Source organism: Dermacentor andersoni, chromosome 10 (genome assembly GCF_023375885.2).
Source record: "Dermacentor andersoni chromosome 10, qqDerAnde1_hic_scaffold, whole genome shotgun sequence".
NCBI lineage: Eukaryota > Metazoa > Arthropoda > Arachnida > Ixodida > Ixodidae > Dermacentor > Dermacentor andersoni.
In genome coordinates this window covers 135,085,785-135,108,377 of record NC_092823.1, presented here as the reverse complement: position 1 = coordinate 135,108,377, position 22,593 = coordinate 135,085,785, and the positions used below count along the sequence as shown (strand labels likewise).

At 47.9% G+C, this 22,593-nt stretch overlaps 1 protein-coding gene across 3 annotated transcripts in view; it reads left to right on the top strand.

Moving 5' to 3' along the window:
- Positions 1–12,011, top strand: part of LOC126545152 (ras guanyl-releasing protein 3-like) — a 56,157-nt gene extending 44,146 nt beyond the window's left edge. For all 3 annotated transcript variants that reach the window (XM_055078269.1, XM_050192912.2, XM_055078268.1), the window contains exons 8-15: positions 992–1,206; positions 2,533–2,707; positions 3,885–3,959; positions 4,222–4,320; positions 4,499–4,738; positions 5,966–6,002; positions 9,080–9,184; positions 11,105–12,011. In XM_055078269.1, coding sequence (XP_054934244.1) covers positions 992–1,206; positions 2,533–2,707; positions 3,885–3,959; positions 4,222–4,320; positions 4,499–4,738; positions 5,966–6,002; positions 9,080–9,184; positions 11,105–11,304 — 1,146 coding nt within the window. In that variant the 3' untranslated portion in view covers positions 11,305–12,011. The remainder of the gene's footprint in view (positions 1–991; positions 1,207–2,532; positions 2,708–3,884; positions 3,960–4,221; positions 4,321–4,498; positions 4,739–5,965; positions 6,003–9,079; positions 9,185–11,104) is intronic.
- Positions 12,012–22,593: the final 10,582 nt, after the last annotated feature.

Sequence of the window (22,593 nt, the reverse complement as noted above, 5' to 3'; positions counted from 1 at the left end):
CGCATGCATTTACGCGTGACGGCAGTTACGATTGCAACGGTTATCACTGTCAAGCAGATTTGTTACCAACCGATTCTTCCAGAACCCTTAAAGGTAAGAGCAGCACTAGCACTGGTGAAGTATTTTTGTGAGGCTTGATTTACAAAGCCGACACCACCGGTTGTTTTGGAGGAGTTAACTCTTGGCTCCAAATGTAATTCCGTAGAACGAACTCGAGGGGCTTCATGTAATCGAGGCTTGTGGGGAGCGCATTTATTGGCTTGGCTGAGGACCAGGGGCGAGATACAGATAAAAGCACGGCCTTCGAGATTATAAGCACCGCGCTGTTAGCAAAAGCGGGACGCCGCATCTGCGGAGATCATACGAAACATAATGCACACTCATAACTCTGCCCCGGTGTTAAAAAGTAAGGACGGGGCTTAATGCTTGCGCCTCGCTTCCTTGTCTGTTTCACTACCGCGAGCCCACGCAGCATTGTTTATCCCTCCGTGATGCCTTACTCTTAAGTGTCGCCGCAGGGGCGCTGGTTCGATGTGGTTGTGCTAGGTCAGGATGTCTTAGAACGCGGAGCAATAAAAAAAAAAATTTAACGAAGAAGACACACGTACTGTGTGTGGTAAATCTGTAGAAACAATAGAACACCTCATACTAAAATGTGATGGTATCCATCCCGATGTCGATGCGGGCACAGTCACGCTTCCTGAGGCCCTAGGGTTTATAGAGATAACAATAGTCATGTAAATAAATATGCGGTGGAAATTAGCAAAAGGCGATTGGAGGATTGGTGGCTCAAAAGCAGAGAGGTGACATAAGGTTAAAAGAGTAGGAAGACGTATTTAGAGAAAATGGCGAATTTTAATAACTTACAACACAGTTATAAACAAAAATAAAAAGCTGAGCATGGTGGCAACTGCCATCACCCCGTTTCAAAAGGGACGCGCCTACCTTCCATCCATCCATCCATCCATGTGCTATGTGGGTGTGTCCGCAGAACCTGCTGGAGCTGCAGAACTTCAGCTCCCTGATGGCCGTCGTCGGTGGACTGAACCACAGCGCGCTGGCGAGGCTGTCCCAGACGACCACCTGCCTGTCGGGGGAGACGAGGCGGACGCTGGCGCAGTTCGCCGCCCTGCTCTCTTCGGCGGGCAACTTCTGCAACTACCGCAAGGCACTCGCCGAGGCGCGTGACTTCCGGATACCCATCCTGTGAGTCATTGATCGATCAGAGGTTAATCATCATCCTCATCCTCATCATCGTAACCGAAAATTTATTTTAAACTAAAAAAAAATATATGCGGAGAAATACTTGGGCCGATAGACTTAAGGGACAAGTTGCTGGTCGAACACAATATACAACAGAAGATGCGCAGCTGAGCTGCGAAAAACATTATAAATTCAGCGTCAAATTAACGTAAACGCGAACCACATCTCCAACATGTGAACACAGGTCTTACGTAGACAGCAACAACAACATGCAAAGCAGTTAAAGATCGCGGCCATCTTTTGTGTAGAGGATTATCAGGCTCCAACTTTTAGCTCCATTAAATTTTAGTACTCTTTCGCCATGAACGTTAATATATTGGGGTAATCTAAAATTCATATTCGAAGGATGTCGCCGTATTACGGAAAGTAAACCAGGCTAACAGAAAGTAGTCATTGGATTTATTTATTATTTTATGTATTCATTTATTATTGCGATGGTAATCATGTGGAAACTCCAGGCGAACTCTTGTAGTCGGCGTCACCGTGAGGTTCCGTATAAAGTCCAAGTGCGACAAGATCACGTTGCGCGCGCTGTTTGAGGAAAGCGTGCGAGGGTGAGCCGAGGATGGTGGTTCGATGCTCGCCGTCCTGTTGGATATCACGTGATCTAACGCGGGCTCGGGCGGGGGGACGGGTACAGGTGAACGCGCCTGTCCCCCTCTGCCTCGGCCGTTCGCGCGGCTGACCACATAGGCGCCGCTCGCCGCAGCTTGAAAATAATCCACGGCGGGTGCAAAGCCTGGGCGAGCCGAGGCGGCTGGTCGTTTCACGAGCGCTGCCTCCCGGCGCGCCTAGTGTTGGAGGTCGCGTAATGTCAACTTTCGGAGTCGCTTTGAAGCGAGAGCCAGCACGAAGAAATTAAATGTTCGCTCCACGCGATCAGCGTTGCGACAGCGAATGTGCGCGGTCATGGAGCGCGTTCTGCGCGTGTTCGCCTGTGCGCGCGTGACACTGTGCTTCTTGATTTATTTGTAAGCGAATGTTTACTGCAAGTTATTCTGCCGATAAAACCACGAACCTTAGCTCGTGTAGTTGTCTAATAGTTTCATATCAGCGTCAATGTTTCATCTTTCGGGCGGAACTTGAACGTTGTTATATAATTTCCACATTACCCTCACGCAGATAACACGAAACGGTTGCAGAATCAGCATAACTTACTCACGAGTTATACAGGAAACGTACCATAGCACCGCGACTTTGTCACTCATTAGTGCGATTTCCTGCGCCCGTAGCCTCCCGCCGGTGAGTCAATCGCGCGATATTTCGCAGTGGTGTGCACATGAAGGACCTGATCTCGGTGCACGTGGCGCTGCCGGACGTTGTGGACGGCATGATCAACCTGCGCAAGATGGCGCAGCTGTCGCACATATTCCAGGAACTCTGGGAGCTGCAGCACTCGCCTCCACCCCTCGACGTCAGCATGGACCTCATCAACACGCTCAAGGTACGCACGTAAATGCCTTTCCAAGCACCAGTAAGCACTGTGGGGGGTGCGATTTTCGCTGTACGTCCGTTAAACAGTTCTGGCGTCAAGTACCGCAGTACCAGGAGACGATGGCGGTGCCATATTGAGAAACTGTTATCGGCTTTAATACGCTAGAAGCATTATTGTGCTGCGCGACCTTGTATTAAAAAAAAGATAGTATAAATCACTGAGAACCTATGAATATAGGGTGACACATGCACCATCGTCCATTTCAAAGATGAAGTTATATATATGCGCGCCAGCAAATTACGTTCGCTGACTTCAGTGACGTCATGGCCGATGATAACTGTTTTCAGCATCTGCGTCCCTTCGCAGTGCGGAGGCAGAGAGGGCAGGTTCAGCGCGGTCTTGAGGACGGAGCTCGAACCAAATTCGGAAGATGTCACCGAATATAAATTCAGCTTATACAGTTAGCGGTATATAGCTGAGCATATATAGGTTGTCCCAGCTCACATTAGTCCAGCTCTTCAACTGAAAAAAAATAGTAATAAAAAAACACGGTGCAAAGGTGCAATTTTAACACCTACTATGTTCGATCAACAGACCTCCGACAACCAAAAATCGTAGGTATTATAATTGTATCGTGCACTGCGTCCTTTTAATTATTTTTTGCTGAGTAACTCGGCTAACTAAGAGAGCTGTGTTGATTTCGCGTTTTTCATAAGCGCGTCATAGTGCATCTCCCAGACAGACGCATCGTGACCTTGGCTGCACAGCGATGAAGATGTCGACCGTGCGCACCCGCCACGCTCCACGTACTGTTCAACGTGTGCGTTGCGCGTGCACGCGCCCGGCCGTTCCTGCCGAGGCGCTGTGTGCGCGCACGCTGTTCGGATTCGCCGCCATGAGCGGAGCGCACTCTATGTAAGCTCTCGGGGGCAGAGCTGTTTAGAATGCCGCCGTGATGATAGTGTCGCTACCGACTTGTTCACGCTAAGCCTTAGTTCACGCCAGGTCGAACGCATTCGCTCATCGCAATGAACTTTGCGCGAGTCTTGGCGTAACGCAGCGTCGTCACCACTAGCGTCACTTTTTATGGCATATGCCCGCGTTAGCACGTCACCACATGTGCCTAAACTCTCTATTGACGCGACAAGAATTCGTATATGAGTGTGGGCTTTGCTTTTGCTTGCAGCTCTCCCTAGACACAGCCTACACCGAAGACGAGATCTTTGAGCTTTCTCTTGCCAGAGAGCCAAAGGCACCCATGGTACGTATTGCTGCTTTCATTCTTCTTCTAGTAGGTCAGCTCAAAACCGCTTATATGGAAAACCATTCTTACTATGTGAGCCTTAGGAGAGCCGCACACAAATGTAAGGTATCTCTAATGTTACTTTAGTCACTTCTCTTGTTCGTATGTTATGTGCGAGGCAATTCCCAGTCTTCACTTTCAAGTAATGCCAAGGGTATGTCGGGACGTTCCTTCGATTTAGTGTCGCTGGGTATGACTGGCCCCTGTTGCGTTCTTGCAGGTATCTCCGTCGAAGCCTCTCGCTATGGAATTTGCATCCAGAGTCCCGGAAGGAACTGACCTAGCTCTGGTCGAGAAACAGATCTGCGATATGGTGGAGGTAAGTCGAGGCGAGACTGTCGTGGTCTCCATAGCTGCGAGTGATTTAACATGGTGATCTTGTAAGACAACGACGGATAAGTCAAGAAGCTTGAATTCTGACTTTCTGGAGAGCCTCAATTTTACAGCCATCCTCCGCCACATGTGTCGAGGCATACATACTCCTGCAACTTGCGCAGGAGGTGTTCCACGAGTACGACACGGACCGCGACGGCTACCTGAGCCCCGAGGACGTGGCGGCGGTGACGGGCCGCTTCCCTGCGTTGCGGGGCCTGGTGCCCGAGGAGTGCCAGCGGCGGCTGCTGGGCCGTCACGACATTCGCCGTTTCCTGCTGCGTTCCAACTGGGCCATGTTCCGACATGACTTCCACGAGACCACCTACTTCCGGCCCACCTTCTGCATACACTGCACCGGCCTGGTCAGTGCGCTGCAGTTCTCCCGCTCTCCCCCCCCTCCCTCTCCCTCTCTCTCTGTAGCAGTCGGGCAGAGTAGCGGTGAGGTGTTACCAATCTGGGGGGGGACAACCTTGATTCACTTACTGCGATAAGCAGTTCACATGAAGTTGTCACTTCCCGCTTTCCTCGCTGCTCCTGCATGGGCTTCTCTCTGGCATTTGCGGAACGCCCTAACAGCGTGCGGAGTCGGTTGCTTCTGTACCAGCACTCAGCCTTCAGTAGGTTCAACTTTGGCTCTTAATCACGTTAATTAGGATTGTCTCACCTGCTTGAAAAATTTATGCTTCATATATGAGGAACTTGGACTCTCTCTATAATCGATCGCATCTACGTGACTTTTCCTGTCCACACCTGGCGACCGCGCAGAGTTGCCGGAATGAGCGCGGCGTTATTTGCATTACATGACTTTTTGTCGCAGTAAAATACACTGGATGAATAAAAATTCCGACAGAACTCGTCCGACGATGACTGTCCACGTTAAGGCGATGAGCATTGAAGCAGCGTAGCGACACGCGTACGTGTTGCCGCCGCCGAAATGCGACACGCACATGAGGCGCGCACTGCAGCCCGGCTCCCGTCTCCCGCTGCCCTCTGGGCACGCTGCGCCATCTAGAGGACTCGCCGCGAAGTCCTCCTCCTTTAGTGTCGCCCCATAGATGCTTCGGGGCCTCTTAGATGCGTGGTGCTGAGTCGCGTGCTAATGCTGGGAATTAATCCCTCGACGTCCGCAGGCATAAATGACCTGGTTGCTATGCTTGAAGAAACCATGTGAAACGGTTTCGATCCCGCCCAGCACAGGATAAATTTTAGGCGTTTCTTTTTATTGAAGAGCGGTGTGAAGAGGCTAGCTAGATAGATCCAAAGCAGCTGAAGTAGGCTAAGAATGCTATTCGCAATACAATAACAAATAAGCGAAACCAAAATTTAATAAGAAAGTCGGCGCACCACGTCATAAATTGAGTGTCTGAGACGTAAGACGTCATTTCCAAATGCTTGCGCGGTAATTTAACAAAAAGCACTTGCATTTTTGTTTCATTAAATGCGCAACAAATAAGCATTCGTACGGTGCTGCTGCCCTGGTACGCTAGCTTTACTCAGAGCCACCTTTTATATATTGTCACTTCTTTCAAATCTAAGATTTAACTGAGCGACTCGTAATTGTTTTCTCCTTTTCTTTGCCACTTTCTCAGCTGTGGGGCTTGATCAAGCAAGGCTTCAAGTGCAAGAGTGAGTGTCATTACTAATTGTTTATATATAGCTACTTGCGTACACGTATGTCGCGTTATGTATGTCGCGTAGTAATATATCCAAATGCGATGCCTCGGTAGTGTTATGAAAATTGGGCTTCGCGTTATCATTTACATTGCACAAAACAGATCGGGAACGGAGCTTCTTGTGATGAGTGTAAAGAGCGCCGTCATAGAGCAGGGCCGCGATTTCGTAGCGATGCCTTTTCCGATGCCATTTCGCTAAACGTGTGCGAATATCGGTGTTTCGGTTCGAACCGAAGCCGAAGTGAATAGTAATTAGTGTAGAATAATTTTGAAGCGAATAGTTCAAACAGTTGCGGAAATCGGTTAAAGCATTGACACGAGTGTCAAACGTCAACAAATATAAAAATTTTGGTTCTTCACTTGCCAAAAAGAAAACAGGTTCATCTCTGGAATATGTTTGTCTTCAAAAACGTGGAGGACGCTTAAGCTTCGCCTTCAAGAGTGGAATGCGACAGCGTTATCGCACCCGTTCGCACCGCCCACTCATTCGCTTGGCATGCTCTTGAGTCACACAAAGACAAAACGTGCGCCTGAGCAAGCGGAACGAAGCAATGAGCTCGGTGTCTCGGAGGGAGAAACGATCTACGCGAGCCAAACGTCGTGATCGGCACGGACAGCCGGTCCGCGACGTGCCATGAAGGCGGACGCGATCATGGGGCTGACGCCTCGACGGGATCGTCCTCTATCACGCTTGGGAGCACCACGCTGACGCATGACTCCTCGCCAGCAGCACGGCACACATCGCAGGGGACGCTTTCCCACCAGACGCGGTACGGCGCAGTGATCACGTCAGAGGCGTCCCGCATCGGACGCTGCACCTAGGAATCGCGCTGTGAGCGGAAAGAGGAGCCGCGTCGCCTAAACACGAGGGTTCGAGTGACGCACGCTGGAAGTTGAAAGGGGAGAGAGCGAGAAAACTTATTAAACGCAAGGGTATTGGGGCATCCTCGCACCTGTACCTACACGGCCCCATTGCGCTCAAACGAGACGAAGGGGAGAAGCAGGCGAGTGGCGCGCCACCTGTCGGGGCAGCGCCATACATTGCGAGGAGGTAGTCGTGTGTGTTTACCGCAGGATGGCTCTGCGTGTGCGCCAAGTGCAGAAGAAACGTAACGGAAATGTACTTCGCTATGTGTTTAACTGCGACTTCTGTAATTTAAATGCTCAAAATTACCTATATACACAGCAGTATAACTTTAGTATAACTTTCTACGGCACGTTTCTAAGGCAACACCGCATTCACTAGAGGTGCTTTTGTCCCGCTTTGAAGCATCGAACTCATGGCTGAGTGGTAGCGTCTCCGTCTCACACTCTGGAGACCCTGGTTCGATTCCCACCCAGCCCATCTTGCAAGTTGATCTTATTTATGAATTGCCTTCTGCCATTTTTCGCTCACGGCCAACGTCGCCGACGCCGACGACACCGGCTTTTCTGCGACTCGAGCTCTTGAACGCTGTCGCGTTAAAGTGTGATTTTTGAGATATCTTCATGCAAAAATGCAGGTTCGACATTTCTTACGGCTCTAGCAGCACAGAAGGTTTGTTTACGTGCTAGAGTGTTTCGAGCTCGCACGTCGTGCGTCGTCACGATGATGTGTAGTGCGAGGCTGGCTGTTCGCGCTGCGTTGCAAAATTTAGCTTGACGCTTTCCGACTACACACAAGATTAACCAGTTGCTTTCTGTAAGGCGAGCTTGGCAGGCAAGCTCTCCACTAGTGCGATCCTCAGTCTGGCCCGAGCGCATGATATTCGGCCCGATCACCGATGGGCTGCAAGCTTCCCGCAACCGTTCGCCGTCCATCCGCTTCGCCTGCCTTGGCTGTTAGACTTAAGGAGCGCTGTTTCGCCGGGTTTCGGCCACCAAAGTTACGGTGTAGTGCGCAGCGGCAGCCGAAAAACCATATCGCCTGGGAAATCGAGAGTACGGAGTACAAGCTAAATGGCGGCCGCAAGTTCTAACGCTGTCCGAAAAATCGAGCCAGACAATTTGTAGCGTTCGAAACTTGCGCGTGTAAGCCGCAAAAAAAAAAAAAAAAAAAATGACCAGCAGTGTCGGGCTGCGGGTTATATGCTAATTTCGACTTAAGCTGCGCCTTCATGGCAGCGCGAATTTCATCTCAAGGTGTGGTTTCCCGTCAGCCCTGCCTGTTATGCCGTGAAACCATCTTTAGAGGAGGCTTCTCCGCTATCAGCGTCGCCGAAGAGATGGGAAATAGAGCCGCTGGCCGAAGATACGACGGGGAAGATCCGTGCGTCAACGAATAAAGACTGATTTTAGAAAATCTGGGCGTTTTATACAGTTATTTTCGTGCGTCATCCATGCGAAAAATATTGAATATTCACACAAGAGCACTTTTTGTGCTTTTCGCGCTTTTCGCGCTTCATGAGTGGTCAGAGTGATGTTCCGCTCGCGTTGTCAACTGGATAAGCCGGCCGTAGCCTGTGGCCCATACGGCTGTCATATAATTGTACAGAAGGCATCGCTACAAAATAGCAGCTCAGCTTTACTCTCGATGTCGTCTAGCTGATGCCTGAACAGTTGTCATCAATGTGAAAGGGAACACCGCCTTTTTAGACACTACGATAACTCATGATACATGGGTACAAATCTAGGAACTTGATAATTTACAATAAGTTTTCCTGTATAACACTTAGTCTTACTGAGCACTTTTATGGAGGGCATCTGTGTTTAACCCCTAAGGGCGCTTGAAACAAACATGGCTATTGTCTTTCGTATTGACGTCTACTGCACATATTGCACGAGGAAGGATAAGCCTTTATGCTGCGCGTTCGTGGCAGTAATTCCTCAATCACACCAGTTCCTAAATTTACTTTAACGGTAATCGTAGATGAGGTGAGCTCTTGTTATGTGTATAGCTCGGAATGCTCTGTTCCAGCCTTCATTTTGTTTGTATTTCTTTCCGGTTCTTCACAACCTAACGTAGCTCAGTGTCACCGAGCTTCGCCGTTGACGAATGCGAAATATTTCCAAGCCTACGAGTGCATGTTTTGAAAAGACTCTCCGCTGCAGAGTGCGGGATCAACGCGCACAAGCACTGCCGAGAGCAGGTGCTCGCCGAATGCCGGCCACTCACGCCGCAGGGTCCGGTGAGGAGCTCGTCCTTCTCCTCTACAGGTACGCACTCTTGCCTGCTGCTCGCTCTGGTCCAGTCACGTAGACTGTTTGTGCACGGGACGCGCGCGGATCTTGTCGGTTGGTGTGTGTCCCTGCAGCAGTGGTGCAGTGCACGCAAGGTTAACGGCACCAAACCACGCCTATTGGGAGATTGTTATTCTCAGCTTACAGATTTGGCATGGTGCGCCAGCAATGTTCTGCCGCATCAATTTCTAGAAGTGTATGAATATCGAATCAAACGGTAACTATTTCGTTTGGCCTTCGAACTGGATAGCAGCTATCTTTGAAAATCCGGATGTATTTCGAATACTTTTAGAGTACTTCACGTCGTCGACTGTTCGTGATCAGACGTGAAACGTAAGCAACTTTCGTCCCGTCTACGGTGGACATAACGTACCGGAGCACGATGCGCAGCATCAGACAGCCTGACGTTTTCGAGTAAACGCGATCACTCACAATAAAATATTGTTTAGACACGTAATTCGGCAGTTGGTACTGTATTTTACTATTTTTAGATGCAGCATATCGCACGCCTTTGTGATTTCGTTACGAAAGTATGCACAGTTATTGACTAGGCCAACAAGACTGCCTTTCTAACCAATAACATGGTATCCTGTCGGGCTTGTTGATACCTATTGATGGGCGCGTTCAGCATAACCTAGCCCGAGGACGACAGTAAAGTAAGAAAAACACCCGCTCACTATCAACCGACTTTCAGTAACAGAAGCTGGTCTTACAAATGTATGGGAAGAAAGTAAATAATTTTAAAAAAGAACCTGCGAATCCAGATGACAGTGCTGTATGCGATAGAAAGATAATCGATTTCATTTCGGGATAGGATGATTGACTGTATGCTGACGCAGGAGTTGTTCTTCTTGAATATTGCTACGGCTTCTAGGGTGACACTTATGTCCATGTCAGCCTTTTGCTGATGACACGTTATCTGCTGAAGCATGGCACTGCAGCCACAGCTACTGCAATGGGCCACCAGGTGACCTGTCACAGCACTCCCATCATTCGCGTGCTCTTTCATTGATACAGCGGCCAATTTTAGCCTATGTAACAAGCACCGCACGAGAGGAGCAATCTGTAGATCACGCCCTGTTCACATTCGACGTACATGTCTGTGCGCCGCCGGACGACAGCTTCGATATTCACACGCTTGCACACATCGTACGCCCCGCCCCTTCTGGCAGGCAGGTGAAACGACCCTAGTGCCTGAACAACGTTCATGCACTGAGCCACAACCTCGTGAAGATAGCAAAGAGACAAGGTATCTAGGGTTTGACGAAGACGCGTCAGGTCGGAAATGATCATGACGCATTTGCGTAAAAAACATATTCGCCGCGACCACATAAAAATATGAGTCTAAAGAAAAGAATAAGAAGGCAAGTAATTGGGGGGCTAGTTGATGGCGGTCCATAGTTTCTTTTTGCGCGGCGTACATAATGACGAGGACGGGAACATCCGTTGTCGTCGTCTTTGTTCCCGTCCTCGTCATTAAGTACAGAGCGCAAGAAGAAAATATGAACAAAGGACATTTCTGCTACGATACTGGAGCCCGGTTTGCAAAAAAAAAAAAAAAAAAAACAAGAAAATATGTGTGAACAAGGCTGCCCTGTGGGAGTCTGCCGAAACGTCTCATGCCCTTTTTTTTAAGGCTTCTAGGTCCGTATTCACAAAAAGTGAAACTCGCAATAGAATTGCTCACAAAAATACATGCCAGCCAATCAGGATGTCGGACGTAATACTGGCGAAGGTGTTCAGCCGATAGCAAACAGCACTTTCGAGCGAAAAGCTTTGCGAATTCGACCCATATAGTGTGTTGTTGTGGTCGGTGTTCGCGTTTCTACACAACTGTAGCTTCGGAAACTCCATGCGTTGGCGCGTGTGAATGACTGCTCCACACTCGCGTCGCAGAGTGGAGCGTGCCGAGGCCCAGCCGCCACCAGCACCAACAACACCAACAGCAACCGCAGCAGCCGAGGCGCTTCAAGCAGAGCCGTTCGGAGAGCGAGTCGGCGCCGCTGGTCCATCGGACCTCCGACACGCGCTGGAAGTCGGAGGACGGCAGATCGACGGCGACCCATTCGTACGGCCAGACGGTGCGCAACACATGATGCTTGTCGTCATGCCACGAGGACCCTCTTTCTCTGGGCCGAAGGTGCCACACCGCAGAACTGCTTGCCCCCCTCCCTCGTTCCTATGCTAGCCCGCCCACCTGCCCCATTTTCCTGCTCACCTTGACGACTGTGTCTCCAGTGTTGTCTCCCCGATGATGGATGCTCTCCGAAGACCTCTCCAGAACCACGGCCCCTCTTCTGCCATTTTGCGTGGCGCGACGCGTGAGTTGTTCTTCGTACCTGCGACTCGGGGTGCTACGGTGGCCCCGCCGAACCTGCGTCGGCTGCCGGGCTCCGCCTCGGCTGTATAGCGTGCGCCTCGGCAGCGGTCGGTTGTGCGTCTGCCGCCGGTTTGCCGAGCGCCGCAGAAGCTGATCCATGTGTGCCTCACATCCTCCAGAGTGCGCTGGTGGGCCGGGTGGTCGAAATTCTCGGTTAAGAAACTGAAAAGTTGAGAGAGCCGTTTATGACTGATAATAACAAATACATGGCTTAGCAGCAGGAAACTCAACTTACCGGCCGTTCGGTGTAAAAATAGGATGTTGTTATTTCTTGGCAGCTGCATAAGTAAGTGCGCATACTCTGTCGTACTCTGTCAGTACCAGGAGCCGCAGCTGCGGCAAGAAGTGTCATAAGCGACCGGGCTTTCTTTTAGTTGGGCCACACATTTCTGAAAGAGACCGTATGCGTAACATAGTGACAAAGTTACAGCAGCCACTTTGTTGTTTTGCGCTTCGGTTCTTTGGAGCGGTACCCAAACTTTGACCAAGTGGTAGGCATATCGAACCTGCCGCTGTTAAGCCATAAATTTCCTTTCTTTTTTTTCTTTGTTTTGTTCGTCAGCGGAACGGTGGCAATTTTGAAGGTTTCTTTTTCTCTCCCTCATTAGTCACCTCTGCGCCTCGCAGAATGTGCGGCACCCTTCCTGTCGGCTCCCGCAGCGCCTGGTAAGCCTCGCAAATGCACAAAAAGCCTCTGAAAGGGCTAACGCCTTCATTTTCTATTCGAGTTGTTTGGAGAACGCGTGCTATGACTACATGACATTGTTAGTAGGCTACAAGTGAGAGAAACCGTTTGCGGCCGAGGGTATCCGTTCTTGACCCATGAATCGCGGCTATGCGAGCAGACTATTCGTAGCCTTGGGACGCAGCATGTTTGTAAGGAAAGTTAAGCGTGTTTTTAACTGGTGTAAGCTGTAATCATGTTGACGGGACCTGCAACAATTCAAACGAAGCCGTGTCGTCGGCCAGTGGCTTCGCCCAGTCGACGCCGAAAGCATAGCGTCGCTTTCGCCGTTGGGGGACGAGGCGCGAACTGTGCGGCTTTGCCGAGGATCGTTCGCCTCCGTGTGTCCGTTCTTCGTGCTGTTGTACATACTTGGCGTGATATGTGTTAGTACACTCGTTCGACTCATCACAGACGGGCCCTGGTGTTGCCTCGTCGAAGAGTGCGTTTATTGTTCTCTCCGCGGGCTACAGCACTCTATCCCCTGCTTGTCACTGCCACGATTGTCGCTGACGAACGTTGGTATGTGAATTAGCATCGCTCAGTGCGAGAGACTTCGGAGGTCTGAAAATATTTGCTGTTGAAAAGGATGCTACTTTTAAACCTCGCGACGCCTATGGTAAATAGTAACCCTGAAGGAGACTACTCCCATCTCTACCCCCAAATCGTCTCACCAGTGTTTAAAAGTATAGCTGGTCGTTTACCGTTTCACACACTTCGAACAGATGGCGGTGACTGCCCAGACACGTAGCGGGAATCGTTACGTCTCGCGACGTTAATCATCATAATCATCTTTGAACGCGAAAACAATTACTTGTGTCTCGTTAAAATGTTGTCCTTCCGACGTCTCCTACTCGTCTTCTAAAACGAGTCACATCGATCATTCCGTCGCCAAGCTGTGCACTGCGCATTCCTCGTTCTCCTCAGCTTATCATGGCAGTCAGATTCGTTTCCTGGTAATATTCGCGGATATCATCTCTCTCGCGCATAATTCAATTAGAGGAGTTTCTGCAAGACTGTCGTGGGAAATCGGCGTCGTTGCATTTCTGCTGATTCCTAGCAGGGGTTCATAGTCTGCTTTAAAATTGGCACTAAGAAACCTCAGTTGAAATATTCACGTGTATGCTTTAAAGAGACTCTAAAGAGCAACATTAAGTTATTATGCTTTCATAGTAAATCGAAAAACACGGGCGACGTCGTCTTGGAAGTTTACCGCGCCAGTTTACCGTGACGTCACAGGTTTTAGCAGCGTCTGCCCGGGCATAGTTGGCTCTTTGTCGTTAAAGAAGAACTGCGCTGCATTCTTATGAGGAACTAAAACACCACAGTAACAGGATTCAAGAGCCTTTATTCCACAGAAACTGCCCGCATACGAGAAAATTTGTTGAAATCCTTCATGTCCAATTGTCGTTCGAGAGCTGGAGGTTCGGCGCGAAATTCAGAGAATGGAAGTTTTTGCCTTGCATTTCTCCACCAATAATCAAGCTTCCTCATCAAGCTAAATAGAGTTGTCGAAGAATACGTGGACATTCTAACGTAATAATATGTGGCTCTTTTGCGTCCCGTTGATAGTGAGCGCTCGCGGTGTCGAAAAAAAAAAAAATTTGAAGCAGAACTCTGGCCCGCTCAAGCATTTGTGTCTCAGAAATTTTCGCGATATCGTTTCGCTGAATGCAGGCGAGGGCTTACTCGTGATGCATGGAGCGTTCGACTCTTTCGTAATGCTGCACTTCTTTCTTCTTATCGCAAGAGTTCTCACGGTGACCGCATTACGTTTTTGCACCCGAGGTCTGCAGGCAGTGTTCACTTACCACCTCTGTTCGTAGAATAAGGCGATCTAAGCATCGCTGTATGTCGCGAGTTCCTTTCAAGACGTGTGTGTGGTATAATACTTTTTTATAGTATCTACTTTCCGGTTTTCATGGCTCTCAGTGCGCAAAACAGAAATTTGTTTTTCCGTACCTCGTGAAATGATGGTGCACACAGAGTCAATTTGAGCTATTAGTTGCTACCACGGGACGGTAAATACAAATCGCTCATTTCTATAAAAAGAAGTTTTTCAGCACCTATGTTCCAGTGTCCTCCGAATGACGTGCTGAATTCATGTACCTGGTATTGTCTTCGAGTTATTTATGTGTAATGGCTGCTCGTTGCTACGGAAGTGCATTGTACGGGTGCGGCTGAAAGTGTGACGCCGCTGAGGTTTTCACCGGTTTAGGTTTTCGTCACTAGCTGTGGCCGATCGTCCAGCAGGGCAAAACGGTGGTAATAGTCCGCACTAGACTAAGGTGGCATTTTTCATCGAAGTTACAGACTACATACGAGGCCAATCGAATTGCTCTGTCCGGTATTTTTTACCTCACATAGTCTCGACCACAACAGATTTGCTGCGCTGCAAGAGAACACGTGTACAGAGCACACTTGAGAAGCGCATCGGGATCCGTAGCCTCATCGGAAATTTGAATGCGCGCAGGTTTTTCTGTAGCTTGTGATCCTTTTTGACAAGATGTAGCGAAAGAGGAGAGTGGCGGTCTTGATATTTAATACCTTTCTCTCTTTTCTTCCATTTAGAATGGGGAACAAGGAAGAACTGCACATGCTATCGGCCAGCACAAGGCAATGCGCGCACTAACTATTTCAGCCTGTAGTTTTTCGGAATACTTATGGTAATGTTAGGAACGCCTCACTACCAGATGGCCGGTAAAGCTCAGAAAAGCATATAAAAGTAGCCGCGTTTTTCTTCAGGAATTCTACACTTTGCAATGTTAAGTGAATATCGTGCTCGATTGCCAAAACGAGAAAAAAAAAAGGAAAATGAGAACACGGGGTTCGCTAATGCTCCAAGTACCTGGTTAAAACTCATAAAAGCTGTTTTACTAGCGCTTATCTTAACTCAGCCGAATCTTTATCAAGAACTTTTGACACTGCGTATAGGATGTTACGTGCTCGAAGTTGTTTTAAAACCACAGCTTAAGTCCAATATTCGAAGACTACATTTACAAGGTTTTTCTTAGAATCTTGATCCATAGTTATCAGCATGTCTTTACTTGCGCAGCTCGAACATCAGAAAAAGAAATTTAATTTGAGAGGTGTTGCGGCCAACTGCATAGTTTACGCAATATACTATGGAAGCTACGAAAGCTTCCTACGTGTGCACATTTTACTATTGAAGAGTCGGTTTTACACTGGTCTCATCACATTAGCGTTTCTTTTTCACCGGATAAGACCTTGATAAGAATGTTCACCGAAATAGTAGAGAGTCAAACAGTTGCGCATCAGTGTCGCGATGCTTCATTTTCATTGAAAGATGGGGCTTCGAGCACCTAGACTGCAATACTTCAAGAAAATGTGTGGAGTACATTCATTAATTTTCAACATTTATAATCTAAGCACTGTTAAAGTAATGCATCTTCAAGGACGACACGCGATTGCTGCTCTTATCATTCGTAATTTCACTCGTGAAAAAGAAAAGGATGACGTAGCTAAATGTGTCCTGCGGGAATCCTGCGGAAATCCTGCGGAAATCCTGCGGGCAAGGAAGCTTATACGGATGGCCCTTACCTCAGTTTGTGCTGCTCAGTGAATTCTATTTGTCGTTAAAAGGCGCAAAAGAGAATACCTTTCGGCATTTACAGACATTCCGCTGATAGGCTTCCCTCGAGTTTAACGCGAACACATTTTGATTACGGCTGAGAGACGTGCCTTTAAGGCATATTTTCTTATTTCTTTATGGGACCACAGACCACATTGTCCTCAAGCACGCGCTCTCGTATCTGTATTTAGGTTTTTAGTACGGTTCAAGTAGATGGCGAAGTTAACTGTTCCCACATTACCTCGGCGTGATTTGTGACGTAAAGATTGCACGAGCAGCATTTGGTTTTTGCCAGACCACAACGCTTTTTTCTGTGTTTTAACATGCGATTACAAAAATTTGAGGTTCCTAACGGAAAGAAATGTAACCAATCTAGCCTTTCAGCAGATACCGCTGTTTATCTTTACGAAAGGCTTATCGCGTTTTCAAAAGTTCGCTCATCGTGTGACACCGAGCGCGGATTATACCAAAACATTCCGAACGAAATCAAATGCAGCGATTACTGAAAACACACTGCTGTGAATATTGCTTGTTGCTTCAGGGAAGGTTCGGATGGAATCTGTGTGAGTTGGGCAGGGACGCGTTTTTATATCCTGGTGAATGACGTCTTATTACAGTAAAAAAATTCGATGTACTAGTCATTGAAATGATTATTCTTGTTATCATTTATTACTTGCACGTTTCTTGAAATGCAAGTCTTCGTCTCTAATTAAGCCATAAAATACGGTAACTGCTCCGAAGTTACAGTTCTGGTTCGACTTTCGAAATGCTTGGCCAAGGACTCTCATCACGAAGTCAAAAGAAGTTCATGAGAAGATGTTGGTCCAAATGACTCAGTCTTGATGGTAGCCTCCCGAGTATTCTTGTGTCGAGGGCCTGCCGGTGTATCTTTAAGATACGTTATTCAGTAAAATGACATGTATTAAAGGAACAACAGGAACACCTGAACGTAGTAATGTGACACTAGCTGGCTGGCAAACCTTCCATAAGGAACCTATCTTTATAATTTTGACAAACAAATGATAAAAAAGGCCCCCCATAGTGAAATGAAGGCCGGTCTCATACCCTTTACCGCTATTTCATCCCTTTTTATTCACAATGCGTTTCCATTTCTCGGTATCTACATCATGTATAAGTATGTTTTCTTCTGCATTCTTGGTTTCACTTTATGCAAATGCTGCACACATGCATAAGACAGCGCGTGCCAATCTTGTTCTCACTTGAAATTTGTAAAACGTTTATTATTTTATGGCAGTCGAGACAGAGAACGTGTTTTCATATTTGCCGTATATCATGCGTGCACCGAGCTTCTTTCAGGAGACTACATTCCTCAGTGAGCTGTGCTTATGAGACAAAACAATTCATTTATCAAATATGTGATTGCGGTAGAAACGAAGGAAAAAAAGTGACAATGACTTTAAGAAGATAAATATATAGTTTCGCATTCGTGACGACATGTTAAGACGCGTGAGTGAATGTTAATTTTCTGCGCTGTTAATCAGGTTGGGAACCTAAGACTACAGAAGTTGCATTACATCCATTTCATTTTATTGTTGGAGCGCTCCCTTACTCAATTTTGCGTATGTGGCGCTTAAAGAAAGATGAACGGGAGCAAAGCATCGACACAGCCGATATTTTCTCGGTAAGCACACTGTGAGACGTCGCTGTAACTTGATTGACGGGCTCCTCTCAGGGTTCGCACGGATTTCTCGACTGGCGACGTCAACGGCCGTTTTCGTATATGGGTAATTCACAATTTTGTACGTTCCAGAACAATTCCAGTTCACCCTGACCGCTTGTCGAACGGCGCCTAATCGCACGAAGTGTTCTAGTCCTGCAGTACTGACACGATGCACACTTGTTCTCAGCTTGAACCGGTGGAGTCAAGGCGAGTGTTTCGCCTCAAGAGTATCGTGAGTTGATTGCGGAACGTACACAGTAGGTGTGTTTACAAATACGGCTAAGCATACAGCTGGCAAAAAAAGGTGCCAAAATCTTTGACCAGAGTCATCCATGACGCCTCCAAATATGCCTTAATGGTGAGAAGGGACAACCGTGAGCGTCCTCGATGGATTCTAATGGTGTGCCATACCCTCCTGCATTCGTGAGCTTGGACAGACGTGGTAAGGTCAGAAACGTATTGCTGTGTGGCGTCTATCGGTCTCTTACCAGTCCCAGTTTCAGCAGTTAGAATATTCCCTGGATTAAAAATCGAGACGCTGATTGCTCGAAAACTTGGAGGTATATAAATTAAGGCGCCATCTGTTCTTAGACTATCAGTTCTTGGAATGGTTCCTATTCTTCAATAGCGACCGCGCACACCTTTGTAAATTTTTTGAAAGAGATCATATGACTTGGTGAGACATACATAACTCGCACGGATGTCATGCTATCTTGAATGAGGACCTAAACTAAAAACAAGCTGCTGAAATGTCACATCTGTAGCGTTTTCGTAAAGCTATCTGAGTGCAAGTTGTATGGTTAAATATGTTTTGTCTAAAAGGAGCACACGTATGTACCACCGCGTAAGGACATGGTTTCCAGTCACCAAAGCTTCTTGCGGTTAGGCCGCCTAACTTGAATAACACAGAGGAAAGCTTATTCATCAGCCGTGGCACCGTTGCCACCTGCTGAAACCTTGAGGGCAGTCTTCCATGACGATTCGCGCGTGAGGTATCGATGGGAGCGCACGCGAGCACATTGTGAAGGACACGACTTGAGGCTGCGCTGTATAGGCACTTCATCGCCGGCGAATTCCGTCACGTTGCCTTTTTGGAGCCATTGGAACAGTACGAGTACTTCACTGGAGTCTACATGATAAGAAGTGACCCTCTTTGAACTTGCACAGCCGCCGTCATGCTTAACCCGAACGATGAAGACACATCTCAAATGGCTGTAATCTAACGAACTCAGCCTATAAGGAGAAAATTCTTTTGAAGGAAGACGCATTAAGCTACTAGAGTCAAAGCACGTGAACCAGACATCTTTGTCAACATGCGTAGCGGAGAAGAGGTAAGGCAAGGATCTAGGTCAACCAGGCGGTTGTCGGAAAGTTGACAGTATGCGACGCACACGTGCGCATTGAAGCGTTCATCGTTCAGCCTTTCACCGGCGGTCGTATGGGCTGGTAGACCTCAAAAAATGCAGCAACGCTTCCGTGCTCCTTGAACACCGTAGATGCACGAGGCCGCGGTAACGTCTTCTGTTTGGTGAATGGCCTGTCACGTAGTTTCCCTGAAGCAACCCGAAGGGCATGCATTTCGGGAAGTAACACGCGATGGGAAGTATCAAGAGCCTTAGGGTTTCATTGGTACCACGCGTGTACTAATTGCAAATGAGGTGCTTAAGGTGTATTCGGGCTAAGTATGACGGAAGCTGTATCTCCCATAGCTCCCACAGCTGGGCTTATCAGGATGCGCTACTTGGGGCTCCCGAATAATTTTGGCTACCCGAGATTATGCGCGCCGAAATGTCAGTGCGCGCTTTTATGCACTCCGCCCAGATTTGAGTGGCGCGGCGATCGTTGCCGGGAACGGGAACTATCAGCTGCGGTTCAGCAGGAGGACGTCGTAGCTCCCTAAGCCTACTGCAGTGGGTACTCGAGTGGAATCGAGGAAGGCGCAGCATGGCAGTGTTCGCCGGCGGTGAATTGTCCAGACCGAACCTCAGGTCGAGTACAGCGCGTGTGTGGCGGGGCTCCGCCTCGAGCGTTCAGAGACTACACCTGCAGTGAGGCAGGCGAGCGAGGAAGAGAAAAATAATTCGGCGGTCCTTCTTTCTCGTGTTACGAAGCAATCGGCGAGAAAACTGAGCGTTTCTCACCCGAAAGCATGCAACTGAAAGTCACTGATTGCGTTCGTGCTGAAGCTGTTCGATTATCTTATATTACAGTTATGGTCTCTAGAGGAGTACTAACACGTACTTTCGAAGTTGTAGAAACTCTGCCGCACGCTTATTGCGCGTGAAGAGGCAACAATTAGCAAATGCAAAGGTCGAGAAACATAACGTATTTTAATTTGACGCTAATGTCAGAAACTTGGTGTCATCGTCATTGTTGTGACCTCCCAACAAAAAGCAAAATTTGCTAACGACGTTCATCATTAAGGCTAGATATGACGATGTTGATAGAAAAAAAAAAAAGAAATTTGAAAATGGCACGTCAGTACTCCTCTGAACCGGGGTTCAGCGGAGGATCGAAGGCGTGCTCAGCTGCATTATCCTCTCACCGCTGACCAATGCGGCAACCAATGAAGCCGATGGTAGTTCGCTCGAAGAGACAAAAAAAAAATACATTCAGTTGTTTTGGCAAATTAAGCCATATAGAACCGCCCTTAGCTTTCGTTACAGAGACAGAAGGGCCGACAAACACTCGCAATTTCGTGATATGCGTACTTTGACGCAGTCATACAGAAGCGACCACATGAATACAGAGCTATCTTTCTTCTGTACCTACGCTCGTGTAAGGAGTAAACTTATATGTCTATGTATAAAGTTTATTGTAGGACCGTGCCAGTAGGGTATCTATCATCGTGGATGTTCCAATTTTGTTCCTCCAGGGAGCCACACCTTGCACGAGGTGCTTCCCGCGAAACGTGTTATCGCAACATATATAACGTACTCCTAAGCAGCCTCCGAATACAACTGTGTGCGCAGAGGAATAACGTGGGTAAAAGGACACCAAAGGGAAGCGTTAAGTTAGACTAGATTCGGAGACGCCAATGGAAGAAGCTCAACATTGTATGTGCTAGCAGACACGGGCAAAGACGAGGCACGCCTGTCTTTGGACATTGCTATCCTTCAATCTAGATTCCGTGCCTCAGAGATTAGCCACATCATTTATCCAGAGCCTGAAAGAAGATTGACGACGACCTCCAAAAATACCGTGCCAGCTGGAATGCTCCTTGATGGCGCCTGGTTTGGCAGCGATTGGTGAATGCTGGTGACCTGCTTGTAATGCCCCTGTCACACGGGCACTCGAAAGTCTTTTGCGCAAAAATACTTCTCCGGAAAAAGAGTTTCGTTCGCAGACACACGACAGGGAGCGATCTCTTTTTCAGAAGCGGTCTTTTCTGGAAGCGTAGTTCGTCAATCTCTTTTAAGGCCGAAAAGGAGTAGCCTCGAAACCAGTGGGTGCCAGAAATTATAATACACTAGAGAAAACTAAGCAAATGCGTATTTTTCTGTCACCTAGGCTAATCGTAAAAAAATAATTTGATGTCTCGCGGAAGGTGTAGTAAACTCAGCAGTGTTCACTATCTTCTGTATCCTCGTAAGCATTGTCGAAGGGGCCTCGTAAGCAGGCCAAATGCTCTGTAACCTGCTACAATAACTCTTTCCATTTACGTTTCTTAATCTGGCGTTCTTAAATCTACTTGAAAAATGTGTAATACAATAAGTTTTCACTTTATACTTTGAGATACATCAGTTTGTTCTGGCCGATTTTGTTTCGGATGCTAGCGCCACGCTTTCGGTAGCGTCTCCAGATGGAAACCCTAAAAAGAGTTCGTCTTTGCCGTGTGTCTGCTGCGCAAGGCCTCTTCAATAAAAAGCCTTTCAACTTGGTAAAAGGCCGCTTACGTAAAAGAGTTTTTGCGTGTTCGTGTGACAGAGGTATAAGAAAGAAACTAGAAGAAAGGGGCTTAACCGAGGGGCCCGATTTTTATTAGTCATATCATAAGATATTAATGATATTGTAAGAAAGAAGTAAGATTGGGCATGCGAAATTTTCGGATTTCAGTGTCACGTGTTGTCACGTTGAAAGAATGAGAAGAAGAAAAAGAAAAAGAAACATGCAGGACGATTATGGGGCGATTATGGGGACAACCTCTAATTGGGGCGGGGGGGAGGGTGCAACATTCCGCACTAAAACGCAAGCAATGAATCCGGATTGATTTCGACAGCACGGCGTTGCTCAACGCGCACCTAACTCTAAGTACGCGAATGTTTTTTTGCATTTTGCCCCCGTTATCGGAATGCGACCGGCGTGGCCTGGAATCGAACCCCAGACATCGAGGCCAGCAGCAAAATGCCACAGCCACAGAGCCAACGCGCCGAGTTTAGAAACAAGGCTTTGGCCATTTCAACTTTGACAATCTGCACTTAGACATCTTCACCTGCCGAACAGACCACTTCCAGGAGTGTGCAACACACCAGGGCTGCTTGATGTTAAGGTTTCCCTTTAGTGTCCCTTTACCACAATCTCTGCATTCGGTTGTCAAGTGCTGCCGCAAGTGGGCGTATTTGTAACCGTAGAGCAAGACTGCGCCCACAACGTCGTACCTCTCCGTGTCGTGGTGCCAATGGAGCACGTCGTCATATCTACGTCTTGCATGGACCATGCCACACCGTTCTGTTCGCCTAGCACCGCCATTGATCTAGTGTTTCTTTTTTTTTCTTCTTTTACAACTCATACTTACTTATAACCTCTTGTTCATTTGTATATTTTTACGCTGTTTGTTATGACTCGTAACGTGGACTCGCCTTTCGCGCAGTGTCGACAGAGCATTGACGCCCACCAAATCGCCACCTCATCACGTTAACACTATCCAAAGAAAAGGAAGCACTGCATATATGAGGCGACGACATGTTATATTTTTCTTCCACGAGTGGTTTGCGGCTGCTATGATGTCGGTGGTTATAACGCTTGTACGACTGAATGGGGTAGGGAGTAAAATTTTCACACTTTTCCC